This window comes from Octopus sinensis, linkage group LG13, assembly GCF_006345805.1.
Source record: "Octopus sinensis linkage group LG13, ASM634580v1, whole genome shotgun sequence".
NCBI lineage: Eukaryota > Metazoa > Mollusca > Cephalopoda > Octopoda > Octopodidae > Octopus > Octopus sinensis.
The window spans coordinates 19,103,242-19,117,488 of NC_043009.1; the positions used below are offsets into that span (position 1 = coordinate 19,103,242).

Here is a 14,247-nt window from a genome sequence, read left to right on the forward strand (position 1 = left end):
TGTTTGGAGAGTAGAAGAACAAAAGTAACTAACGTAAGTCTGGTGCTTTACTTTCGGTTATATTAAATCACGACTCATCATGAATTAAATGAAAAGCTTATTGATTGAATTAAAAAAAAACGGGATATGGTCTACTTAACTATTTGATTTTTTTTTATTTGCAGTAATTATCGCAAGTATGGCGACTGTCTGAAAAGGTATGGTTGCACAAAACGAGACTTGAGGTTGACGAATATCAAGAGACTGGATGAATGTAAGTATTACTTGGTGTAAATAAACAAATACATACGTATAACAGTAAAACAATGTAGAACGATTCAAGGCTTAACTTGAATTGCAAGCAAATACATATCGTGTTTAACAATCTGTTTAGCACAACACATTGTTGGATGAGTGGAAAGTGGTTTACTATATTAAGATGTCTGTGCATATTCATATTTTACATTAATATTTTACAAGTATAACTGTTTGGCTGAGAAGTTCACATCGAACAAGTATTTTCTACTTTAAGCCCAGTCTGACCAATGCCTTGTAAATGAATTTGCTTGGCAAAAAATGCGTGGATGCCCGTCCTATATGCGTGTGTCTCTCCATGCGTATCTTTCTATTTGTACTGATACCATTTAACAACCACTGTTCGCTCTTTTGTGCACCCGTAACTTAGCAGTCGGCAAAAGAGCCGATAAAGTAAGTGTTAAAGTAAAAAATTAATTAGTACTGTGGTCATGATGGAGCTCCCGTATGGTCGTAGTCGAATGACTGAAAGAAGTATAAGAAGAAAATACAGCTTATACTGTGGAAAATTCCTTTTATAATCTCTCGACTAAAGATCAGCTTCAATGTTAGGCATTGTGTTGTAATAATTCAGGTTAACAGAGAAGGTGGCAAGCAACACCGAAGGGTGTACTGAATAAGGTATATCAGTACCGATGAGCGAGATGGAAATATAGAGTACTGGAATCGGTTAAACATTCACGAGGCTTGGTATCACTGATGACCCACAGGGTTTGGAAGCGAGGGACCTTGATATCTATCTCCCCCTCCCCCTCTCTCTCATATATATATATATATATATATATATATATTTTCCTTTTGCAAATACCGATAGGGCACAGAAATTGTGTCAATAGCCAGCTGGAGAAGATGTTCTCCTGGGCCTACAAACTACAGTAACATCCACCCTTAGTGGTTAGCCATATTCAGATGGCAACAAATATACTTCACACACACACACACACACACACACACACACACACATACACACACACACACACACACACACACACACACATATATATATATATATATATATATATATATATATATATATATATATATATATATATATATATATATATATATATATATAGGATGTGGCAGAAAGGTTGCCCCGATTTCAAAGGTTAATAAAAAAACAAACACATGAAGATACAAGAAAAATCTTTGGATTTCTACAACAAATTTACGCTGCTGCTCTGCAATCCAGGCCATGGTGGGTACTACCTGAAGCAGAATAAATAAAAGACATTTAATGAACTTCACAGAAATACAAAGTTTTTACATGTGTTTGTTATTTATTAACTTTTGAAATCAGGCAACCTTTCTGCCGATCCAGTTTTATTCAGCAGCTAATTCCTTCTTTTTATTTCTGCACCTACACATGTTTCTGCAGAAATTAACTAATGCACAATGCAAAATTTGCATCTTTATGTCCACTTATTGTTAGTTTCCACTCCTTCAAGGTCGAATCAATCTCATTGTTCAGACAGAATCTAAATTAAGTACAAGTCGAGCCGAAATACACGTGGTACTGTTATTGTTCCAAAAATAGCCTAGATTCTAACCTTTTCAACTATATTTTTTTGGACAAATCTCAGGAATCTACATGGTTGACTTCCTGGTGGTAGGGTACTCGGTAACTAATTTTTGCCTGAGCGTTCCGGTTAGTTGGTTCCCTTAAGAAGTCACTATTTGTTTTTCCCTAAGAGTCTGGTTTTCACAAGAGTAAAAATTTTATTGGTTTGGTTTGAGGTGACGTCAGTAACTGATGTTTGAGAAGATGTATGGTGCCATTGTATAATAATTTGGAGTTAGAGTTTCGAATCCCCGAGGAAGCCTGTTACTTAAAGTTTTCGAATTATTTTAAATATATCTTTGTTGCCCCATCGCAGTCCCAAGTTTTTGTTTTCAACGAAACCACCTACAGACAATAGTCTGGGACTGCGATGGGAACGATCACAGTCCCTACTTTTTCTAACCTTGTCATGGCACACTTGCAAGATCAGATATACGAAAACATCAGACTGAAATTTGGTGACAACTTCCAAGTATACTTACTCGCCAAATCGAAACGCTACCTGGATGACTGTTTCATTTTGTGATCACATAACCTTGGTCTATTCTAGGAATTTAAAAATTTAATTAACAATATTAACCACAGTATCCAATGTATGATGGAATACAGTCACAAACAGCGACCGTTTCAGGGCATTTTAATGATAAAGATATACTAACATTGAAATCGACATCTACTTTAAACCAACAAACTCAAAACAATATCTGTCACCCAAAGCATACTAAAATCAATATACTTTTTAACTTGGCAAGAAGAATTTGCACGATTATTCCAAATCCCGAAACCCGGGATAAACGACTCATAGAAAGAAGATACCCGGTTAGTTTAATCAAAAACAGAATGGAACGTGTAAAAACGATAGACATCCAAGAATTACGAGAAACAAGAAAACCTGACACATTTAAAACTTTGTATTAAATAGCAACACACAATCCAGGGAACATGGAAGCATACATCATCCATACCCCTTCTGCTGAACTCGAAGCACATAGAATTATTAAAAGTAAACAGCAACCCAAATCCCTAAAAAGGTTACTTACCAGCACCTAATTACCCACCAAAAATACAACCCCACTAAATTCAGAAAGTACAACCGCCCTCTCTGTCAATGCACCTGGAACACTTCAACCCAATTCCGATTGAATAAGGAAAGTATGTTAATTAAAATGTACAACTCACAACTAAATATCCTATAATAACATACCAGAAAGAGAAAACCCAATTCATTTACGAAAAACAGTCAGAGACTGATATAATTCGAAAACAGGCTTCCTCGGGGATTCGAAACTCCAACTACAAATTAATATACAATAACACCATGCATCTTCCCAAACATCGGTTGCTGACGTCACCTCAGACAAAACAAATGAAATTTTTTCTCTGGTCAAAACCAGGCTCAGGAAAAATCAAATAGTGACTTCTTAGGCAACCAAACAACCTGAACGCTGGATAACCATCAGGAAAAAACGAGCTACCTAATCCCTAGTAGGAAGTCAACCAAGTAGAACACTGAACTTTGCCAAATCAAAACGGAAATTATTTTTGATCAAAATAAGTGACATCACGAAACCTTCAACCAATCAGAACTTGTTCTTTGATCGTGGTGAACAAGGAAAAGATGTCACCAGAAAGTAAACCAACCAAAACGCTAGACTTTGCTAAAACAAAAATATTTGTACCAAAACATCCACCAGAAAAAAGAACAGAAAGACGCCATCAAAACTTGATGCTTTATCGTAAAAATATATACATATTAAAAGATTTGGACTTATAACATTTCAAACTCAAATGAGCTAAGAAGGTGAAGAGATCCTTGCACTTAGACTGAAATTGAGAAAAGAACTACACGCACCACAACAGAAATTGCAAAAAAATATACATTTTTTTCTTTCTTTCCATCTTTTTCTTTTTCTTCATCACTTTTCTACAAAAATTCAATAAGACTGAACTTTCAGTGAAATCTCTTTAATAAGATTTGTTTTAACCTGAGCCCCAAAAGTAATGATTAACTATATTTTATTTTTATTTTTATCTTTTATATTATGATTATAATTAATATTATTATTATTATTATTATTATTATTATTATTATTATTATTATTATTATTATTATTATTATTATTATTATTATTATTACTATCATTATCATTGTTATTATTATTATTACTATCATTATTATTACTATAATTATTTGTAATATTACTAAATTTATTATCTTCATTAATTGAATCAAATTTTATCTTATTTTTATTTTTATTTTTATTACTATTTTTTCTATTCTAATATCAAATTTATGATTTGTATCATAACATTTCTATTATTATTAAGACGATAAATACCTAAATAAAATTTATCATAATTCAGATAAGTAGGTTTATCATTATAAAAATCATTAAAACTATTATTTTTTAAATTATAATTACGTCTACAAATATTAAAGAATTTAATATTATTATTGTATCTTGCCTCATTCAGGGCTTTATTATAATAAGGTGCATGTTTATTAAAAGTCTCTAAATCATAAGAAAGTAATGATATTCTTTTACCTACATTATTTATCAACGATTTTTAACAGAAGGTAGATGATTACTATAAGCATTAATATATCTGAGATTTTCATTAATTTTATGGAATGGTTGGGTTTTACTCCTTATTAAATTAAAATTAACATTTAAATAATTAACATTATAGTTCTCATTATAAATTTCTTTTAAAGAAATTATAAAAATAATTATTATTTGAGTGAATATTATTCTTAACTTACAGGGAAAAATTGAATTTAGAAATACTAAATCAAATTTCACAAAATATAATATATATATATATAAAAATTAGAAAAATCCCACCTTTTATCAATTGAAAATGAACAATTAAATTACACCATCTAGAAAATTACAGAAATAGAAATATTAAAAATAAAATAACAATAATATACCGATGATTAAGTAAAATGCAAAATAATAATATAAACTTATATATTTGGTAGAATACCGACACGTGCTTCGTGGCTATATTTAAGAAATGATTATAGTAAAAAAAATTATAGTAGTAGTAAAATCACTTCGATATAAATATAGCCACTCATCAGGTTAAAAATAAACTAGAATAATAAAATAATTAATTAATAAATATACGTAAAAAATCTTTTAAAAATAAATATATTCTTTAACATATATATATATATAGTGAAAACTAAAAACAATACTTAAATTATACAATACTTTAAAATTAATTAATATACACAATGCTAGTACAAGCCATTAATATTGTAAACAAAATAAGAATAACGTGTCGTTATTCTACCAAATATATAAGTTTATATTATTATTTTGCATTTTACTTAATCATCGGTATATTATTGTTATTCTATTTTTAATATTTCTATTTATGTAATTTTCTAGATGGTGTTATTTAATTGTTCATTTTGAATTGATAAAAGGTATTTTTTTCTAATTTATATATATATATATATATATATATATATATATATATATAGAGAGAGAGAGAGAGAGAGAGAGAAAGAAAGAAAGAAAGAAAGAAAGAAAGAAAGAAAGGGAGATATAGATAAATCCCATTGACTCTAGCAGTTGGACCGCTGTTGAAAGGAAGACTAAACGACATCCTCACAATAAACAGTTTCATGGACATCCAGGTGATGTCCGAAATGAATAAAATCCATCTAGCGTAGGCATGTCAACAATTCCGGTCCCGCATTGAAGCATTCATTGAAGAAGAAGGAAAATTCGTAGAATATTCTTATATAAGAAATCTTAACAAAGCTTAACAAAGATTATCAAAATGTACATCTATTAAAATATAGTTGGCTTTTGCTAGATTAGAGTTGACGATTTATTATATTAACGAATATATCCTCTGGTGCCCAGTATATTACCAGGCGCATTGAATTAGAGTGTAAAATGTAAGTGTTTGAGTATTTCACAGACGTGTAACCATCAGGTGCTATCAGTGTGATAGTATGTGACAAAGATTGGATACACTTCTTATGACAGGCTTCCATATTCCATCTACCCAATTCTATTCACCAGGTATGGATCGACTCGAATATATAGAAAATGACACTTGCACAATACGCTACGCATGGGAATCGAAACCGAGACCTCATGAATGCAAAACGAACTTCTTAACATTCAACCATATCATGTTCAAAATACAATCATCTTGTTGGCACTTAAATGAGTGAACGCTTGTGAAATCTAGGTGCTATAAGCAATTTTCACATGAGTATATGCATGCAGGCACGCGCAAGATTGTTTTTGTTATCTACACTCCCATGATGGAATTTTGTATTTTTGTTAGAAACCAGCTTCTCGAGTCTCAGTGTGAGAGCACACTACAATTGACATGATCTCTCCGCAATAATTTCAAGAAAATGCAGAGAGCGAAGACTACTCTACATCGCTTTCGCTGACCTTACAAAGACCTAACACCTTGTGAGCAGAGAAGGCCTACTCGAAATTTTTTCCAAGATTGGGTACCCACCACCACTACATTGCACTCGGGATTATTCAGATATTCAAGACAGACATGAAAATCGTCATTCATTTCGATATCTCTTCCTCTGAATCTTTCGGCATTTTCCTTAGAGTGAAACAGGAGTGCGTGTTCTTCCCTATTTTGTTTGGTATCGTCATTGCTGTCGTGTTGAAGAACGGCTAAAGATACATACAACAAGATACATACTGTCTCCTCGACTGAAGGCAAACACCAAAGTATGTAATGTACTCATCAGGGACATGCTATTTCCAGTTGGTGCGGAACTGGCTACACACTTGAAACGCCTCATGAATACCTTCACAAGGGCATGTTAGGACTTGACCATCAGTCTCAATAAGAGAAATGTGCTGGGCCAAGATATTGAACACTCCTATCATCAACATTAACAATTGTAAAATAGGAGCAGTTCACAAGTTTACAAACCTCGGCTCCACCATTACGGATGGCCTATCACCGGAGACTGAGATCAACAAGCTGACTGGACACACCAAGTCTGCAGTTTTCTTAGTACACTACTGTATGGAAATGAGGCCTGCAGTATCTACTCCAGATAAGAGTGGTATCGCAATGCATTCCATCTTTGCAGTCTGAGCTGAATTCTGAACATCGACTAGACTGGCTGAGACATCAACTACAAGGTTCTGACTCGAGTATATATATATTTCTTTACTACCCACAAGGGGCCAAACATAGAGGGGACAAACAAGGATAGACAAACGGATTAAGTCGATTACATTGACCCCAGCGCGAAACTTGTACTTTATTTATCGACCCCGAAAGGATGAAAGGCAAAGTTGACCTCGGCGGAATTTGAACTCAGAACGTAACGACAGACGAAATACCGCTAAGTATTTCGCCTGGTGTGCTAACGTTTCTGCCAGCTCGCCGCCTTTCCAGCTCGCCGCCTGACTCAAGTATATATATTTCGTCTCTTCATCCAACTGCAACAACGACACCTCCGTTGCATATCAGATAAAAGGATTCCAAAAGAATTGATATGTGGTGAACTGGCCCCCGTCAAGCGAACACAACGACGACCCCATGTTTGTCTCAAAATTATTTGCAAGACTCTTTACATGAACGTTGAAAAATAGGAGACATTGCTGATGCTTCTGATGACTAGAGTTTAAAAAGACGAAAGGAGGGATTAAAGATTGCTGAGGTAGAAAATGCAGCACTAAGAAAAATATTAGTGGACATCGCCTTAAAGTGTAGTTACTACGATCGGGTCTGCCGCTCATTTGCTGGTTTCTATATTCACAATTATATTTCCGCCAACAAGACTTGATTCTCTGGTGCAACCCATGGTCTCGCGAAATTAATGGATATCTCTTCCTATGTGTGCGAGGGATAAATTGTCGCCATTTATATTTTTAATCTCGCACATATATATTGTTTTGATTTTGTTGACTACATAGTATTGTATGGTCAGTTGGGCACCGTCTTTGAGACAAACAGCACCACTCTGCCAGAAATTTGGAAACAACATGCTGTACTGCCTGGCACGCACCAGAAGCTCCAATACGAACAGATGGTGAACACACAGAACAACCGTTGGCTTGCCGGCTCCCCAAAACATGTACCGAGAGTAATAAAAATCTATCATCCAGTCAACATTATGGTGCTTGGAGTGATCACCAGTGATGGCGACGTTATGCCTCCATTCATCTTCCCACACAACCTCAGACTCAACCCAGAGGCCTACATCAAGTGCCTGGAAGAGGTAGTGCTGCTCTGGATCAAGAGAGTGGCTGCTGGAAGACCCTATATCTGGCAACAGGACTCTCACCATGCCACACAAGAAGGAGAACCCAGTTATGGTTGTCAGACAATTTCTGTGACCACATCACCCCTAACACCTGGTCACCAAACTCCCCAGACTTCAACTCCCTTGATTATGTGTGGGGCGTAGTTGAGCGGGAGACCAATAAAACTTGTAAAACCAAAGATGAACTGAAGGCAAGGATTATGGCAGCATTCACCAACTTAAACAATAAGACCGTCCAGACTGTGTCGGTGAAATTTACGTGTAGTTTCGATTTCTTGTAACGGTGTTGGAACCTGAAAAGTGTCATAGAGCCAATCCATAGGTATTTCTACTCTTGTTGGTTCCTCTTCCATGACTCTTTCCTTAAGCTGATTTCTATGTCTCCTTTCTATTCCATTCCTGCTTCTTACACCATACATCATTCTCCCTATGTATGTTACATTTCTCCTTCTTCTTAATGCTTTTTTTCAGCCCTCGTTACTGTTGTAAAGCGGTCTTTTATCACTTTTATATGTCTTTTGACGATGATTGTCGCTGTGACAGATACTGTTATATTCTGAAGTCGTCGATAGAATGCTTCTATCTGGCACTGTACGACTCCTCAAAAACTTGGATTGTTATAACGTCTATTCAGTATCACAGTATAATTACTATATCAGCACAGACACGACTATCAACACAGTCTACACGTACTCTCGACCTTCTGACAGACTATTGGTCTATTTATAATGGCTGTGTACTACCACTTGTTACCGGGAGGGGTGTACAGTTTCACTATGAACAACATGTAAGCCTTTTGCTTAAATATCGACTTAAAAGATTTTACCACTGATATTCTTTCTATTTTACAGGTCCCTGTTTCGAATACTGTGATTCTGGTTCCAGATTAGCAGGGTTTTTAAGTCAACCATTTTTTCTCGTATTCTTCCTACTAACTGTTTATATCCTACCAATATATTAATGTTTATTAATGTTCATCTAACAGCATATAAATTTATCTATTTTCTTTTAAATAACTAATACAATAAGTAAATTGATCATGCTTAATCAATCTAAATCAATGGTTCCTAATCTTGAAATACAGATGCAACTCTTATTTAGATAAGTTAAAAATGCATAAAAATATAACAAATAAATACGTTTGCGGAAAACAAAAGCAATCTGCAGTTTTGTTTGATCTGCGAAGAGAATTGCATCGGCTCTCGTTGATCGACATTGAATATTGCGATATTCGTGGTGTATGTATAATTGTTTTATCCCATTACGAGTATCATAAAATATCAGTTCAGTTTTAAGAAGAAGCTTTGATTTATTATTTACTAGCCATCTACTATCATTTAAATCATCATATATATAATTATATATGCAATCCATCGTATAAATGTAGATTGATAAACAATGCATATCAATTTGATTTCCAGTAAAAGAAACTTGTGCATTAATTTTCTCTGATCTGATTTAACACGATTTTCTCGATATTTTTGAATAATATGAAAAGCCATGTTATAAACTTCGTGCCCTTTAACAGGTAGATAACCCCGTTCATTAAGTGAATTTGTATTAAATAAGAATCGAAATGAAAGTTACGCCTCAAAACCATTTTTCATGCTTACCGAACAGTAAACCCAGTAAAACTATTCATTGTTTTATCGTAAGAGAACCTTCTGTTATGACCAGGTTGTGATTCTTTATTTAGACTTATTTTCACTGATATCACACGTGGGAATTTATCTCAGTACCTTCATTTTTAAATTCCCCTAAAATGTAAAGATTTCTATGTGGTCAGTAGAAATTCAGGATTAAGATGTATGGTAGCAAGCGTTATAGAGAAGTAAATACCCAGTAAGACGAGTCTCAGGCGTATTTTTTCATTAATCTTTTATGCCTTATATTTCTATTCTGCTTTTGAAAAGAAGAATGAGCATCATATGCTGCTACATTTTCAGTTAGAACCTTTTATGAATGTATAAATTAAAGATTTCCTTATAACTGGTATAATTTTATAAAAGTGTTATTAAATCTGGTTTATTTAATAAAATTGCCAGTATATTTCGAATGGAGTTTGTGTTGTTTTCATTAGAAATAACGAATATTGCTTTAATCAGTGTGAATTTGAATTAATGGCAATCCCGTTGGTTCTTTTATGATCTCTTGCAGAAAATACGCATGCATCTGTACTAAGGATACTAGTTATTTGTATAGTGTTCCCTCTGCATAAAATGATGTGTTATACATACTTATAATACTTATTTACAAATAAGTGAAACAGCACGCATTGCAGCAACCTGTCTAGTTGTAAATGTGTACTACAGCATAATGCAGTTGACTGTCATGAGTGGTGATATCTCTGTACCATTTTGTTGTCCGTCTGTAGTGCTTAGTTCAAATTTCATGCAGTAAAGTTCAAGTAGGTGTAAGGTATAAACAAATGAATATAGATATATAATTCTATCCAAGGGATATCAAAGCAAACACCTGTACACATGTATGTATGCTACATTACATTCCATATAATTAAGATGTCACCAATTAAAGATGAATTTGACAACAAAAGTGTTCTTGAGAACGTTTTTGTAGCAGTAAGTATAGCTTAGAATTTCACTTTTGGTATTTGAGTTTTATATTGTAGACTAGAACTCATGTGTGTCAAACGATGGCTGCTGATTAGTCTTTGAGACTGAAAACGAAACAGGAACTGAATTTACATCTCTGATGGTTAACAAGCGTAAATTTATGGAACTACTATTTCCATGAGGTTGACTCCAACATCATATATTCGGACATTATTTCAACTTTATTCACACACACACACACACACACATTGTGATGAAGACGCTATCAGTAACTCAAACTTTTTTAATGGATAACATCCCTTTCAATGTATCGATATTTTGGGCTCATGACTGAACAGGAGTAATTTTCACTCCTGTTCAGTCATGAGTTACTGATGGCGTCTTCATCACAATATGTGTGTGTGTGTGTGTGTGTGTGTGTGTGTGTGTGTGTGTGTGTGTGTGTGTGAATTACATCTTGATTTTAGAGAAATTTTAGCTTTTCTAAGAACACACCTTTATATATGTTTTGATGGTACAGTCAAGTAAAAGTTTTTTAAAATGTTTTTCTCACTTCTGCGACCTGTTCAGTGACAATTCAGTTGTACAATCGCACAAATCCAAAGAAAGAAAGAAAGAAAAACAAACTCAAGGTTGTCGATTATATTTAGTTCTTTAATACTTCAAGCATTAATATTTTTAAATCTGGGTAACTTGTTTCCTATCATTCTCGTATCAATCCACTGCAGCTGAAATCTGAAATATAATATACAGAATAACAGAATATTTAGTATTTCAGTAACATGCTCACGTAGAGACATACTCGCTGATACACGAATACATGCTTCATTATGCAGGCATATATACAAATATGTTCATGGTAACATTTAAACATACAAAGCACATATTAAAAGTGCAGATATGGTTGCCTATAGAGAAACTCGAGTTTATATCGCTTACTGCTCTAGTAGAAACATATTTTTAGCGACATTATGATGTTATTCTAAACTTTGATCTTGCATAAAGAAGGATCAAATACTCTTTCACATGGCTAAATTTGTCGTCGGAAGATATCGACATAAATACTAAACTATCTTACTTATTTATAGCGGTATAAACGAAACATGCATACGCTATCTGTAAAATAGAAATCAGAAGAGGAAGTCATACGTCTTGTGATACACACACACACACACACACACACACACACACACACACACACACACACACACACACACACATACACACACACACACACGCAACACACATACACACACCACATATCTATCTGTGTGTGCATATGTGTGTGTGAGTGTGTCCGTGTGTGTGTGAGTGTGTGCGTGTGTGTGCGCGTGTGTGTGTGTGTAATGTACTGTTCCGTGATAGAATGATCAACAAAAAAATGTACTCTATCTGGTGAGAGATAAGTATTATTTAAAAGACACAATACATATCTTCAAGAAAACGAGGAAGATTAAAAAAACAGAAAACGATAAAGTAAAAAACTCAAATGTAAAAAATGTAAAAGAGTTCTTCTTAGACCTTAAATTATAAGGCTGGAGAGATATCAACAAGTTAGTTAGGTATAGGCAGAATTTTCAAATTCTTCAAAATATATTTATACATATGTTTGCAACCGCTGAAAATTTCAGACCAGGACTTCAGTAGAGAGTTAGGGGTCTCAGACCTGAAAAGGATCTACGGTCTTTGATCTCGTGTAAGGATACTGTTCATATTAGACCGAAAAGAGAAGGTGGAGCTTACAAGCGAACAAAAATACAGTGTGCTGAAAAGGAAGTATAATATTGAAAGAAAGGGCCTGAAAGTAGTAGTGGAGGAACTGAAACAGCGCCTCGTTGCAAAGAAAGCAAAGATGGTAAGATACGACCAAAGAATGAAGGTTTACCTCCAGAATAGGTTATTCAGAGTAGATCAGAATAGATTCTATAAAGAAATAAATGGAGAGTGTACAGATGAAAAGTTGATACCAGATAATATTGGAAGTCAAAGGTTTTGGAGTGACATCTGGAGCAAAGACAAGGAGCACAAGAAGTATTCTAAATGGTTGCAAGAACTGAAACAAAACAGACAGAACTAGTCATTTCAGTTAGGGAAGAAATCAGCAAAAAAATTAGCAACTTGAAGGCCCCGGGACCAGATGGAGTTCAAGGCTACTGGATCAAACGATTTGGTGAATGTCATGCACGAATAGCTGTACAACTCAACACCTTGTTAAATTCCGACCAAGTAACACCAGAGTGGTTGACATTGGGTAGAACAGTGCTGTACCTGAAAAACATTGAAAAGGGCAATACGGTAGTCAATTAAAATTATCCTGTTTGCCACTTATATGGAAGTTATTGACTGGAATACTCCCAGAACATCTGGAAAAAAATGGAGTCCTGCCATATGAGCAGAAGTGTTGCAAGCGTGATTGCAGAGGTATCAACTCCTGATAAACTAAACTGTACTTAGAGACTGCAAGAGGAGGAAAAGTAACTTAGCCATGTCACGGATCGACTATCACGTGGCGTACGATATGATCCCACATTCTTGGATTATGGAGTGTATTTGGCATTGCATCGAATGTTGAGCGATTGCTTGGAAAAAGTATGGCGAATTGGAGGACGGCTCTGACAGCTTATGGAAGAAGTTTAGGGACAGTAGAAATTAGGAGGGGCATCTTACAAGGGGACTGCCTGTCCCACCGATCTTTGTACTGTGCTTGATACCACTAACACTGATTCTGATGAAAGCAAAAGCTATGTATGTATTCAAAAGCCACCAACAAAATGTCAACCATTTGTTATTCATGGATAACCTCAACCGTTATGGTAAAGATGAAGCCCAAATCAGTTCACTCGTTGATACGCTGTATACCTTCAGTGCGGCTTTCATAATGGAGTTCGGACTGAGAAAGTGTGGTGTGTTAGTCTTGAAGAGAGGCAAAATCAAATGTATGGGCAGGCTAACGATACTGTCCGGGGAGATTATGAAGCAGATAGAAGAGACGGGCTATAAGTACGTAGGGATCTGGGAAATTAATAAATTGATGGAGAAAGAAATGACAGAAAAATTGAAGGTTGAGTACTTGCGCTATCAAACCTGGGCGGTTTCACTCCTTAGATATGGAGCAGGGGTAATCGCATGAACAGTAGACGAACTAAACAGCTTAGACAGAAAGACAAGGAAGTTGCTAACTAGGTATGGGTCACTCCACCCACAAAGTGACACAGACAGACTGTATGTACCAAGAAAAAGAGGGGGAAGAGGACTTATTGGATGCGAACACAGTATTAGATCAGAAGAAAACAACATAGCATGGTATGTAAAAATGCCACAGAACCGCTATTACTAGAAGTAAGAAGGTCAGGCTTGTGTAGGATGAAAGATTGTTGAGATAAAGCATTATAAAAGAAATTGAAAACGAATGAAATAGATGGGTAAAGAAAAGAATGCATGGTCAATTTCATAGGGATATTGAAGATAAGACAGACAGAGAAAAAAGATGGCTGTGGATGACTAAAATTGATTTAAAACCAGAAACGGAGGCTCTA

The 14,247-nt window shown here is 34.8% G+C and overlaps 2 protein-coding genes across 2 annotated transcripts in view; one reads left to right on the top strand and one right to left on the bottom strand.

Moving 5' to 3' along the window:
- Positions 1-10,182, top strand: part of LOC115218684 — a 113,886-nt gene extending 103,704 nt beyond the window's left edge. Inside the window, exons 11-12 of the mRNA XM_029788615.2 lie at positions 165-253; positions 8,990-10,182. Coding sequence (XP_029644475.1) covers positions 165-253; positions 8,990-9,099 — 199 coding nt within the window. The 3' untranslated portion in view covers positions 9,100-10,182. The remainder of the gene's footprint in view (positions 1-164; positions 254-8,989) is intronic.
- A 1,162-nt stretch (positions 10,183-11,344) lies between these two features.
- The window catches only part of LOC115218683, a 28,130-nt gene continuing 25,227 nt past the window's right edge, over positions 11,345-14,247 (bottom strand). Inside the window, exon 8 of the mRNA XM_029788613.2 lies at positions 11,345-11,446. The gene's annotated coding sequence lies outside the window, so the exon portion shown is untranslated. The remainder of the gene's footprint in view (positions 11,447-14,247) is intronic.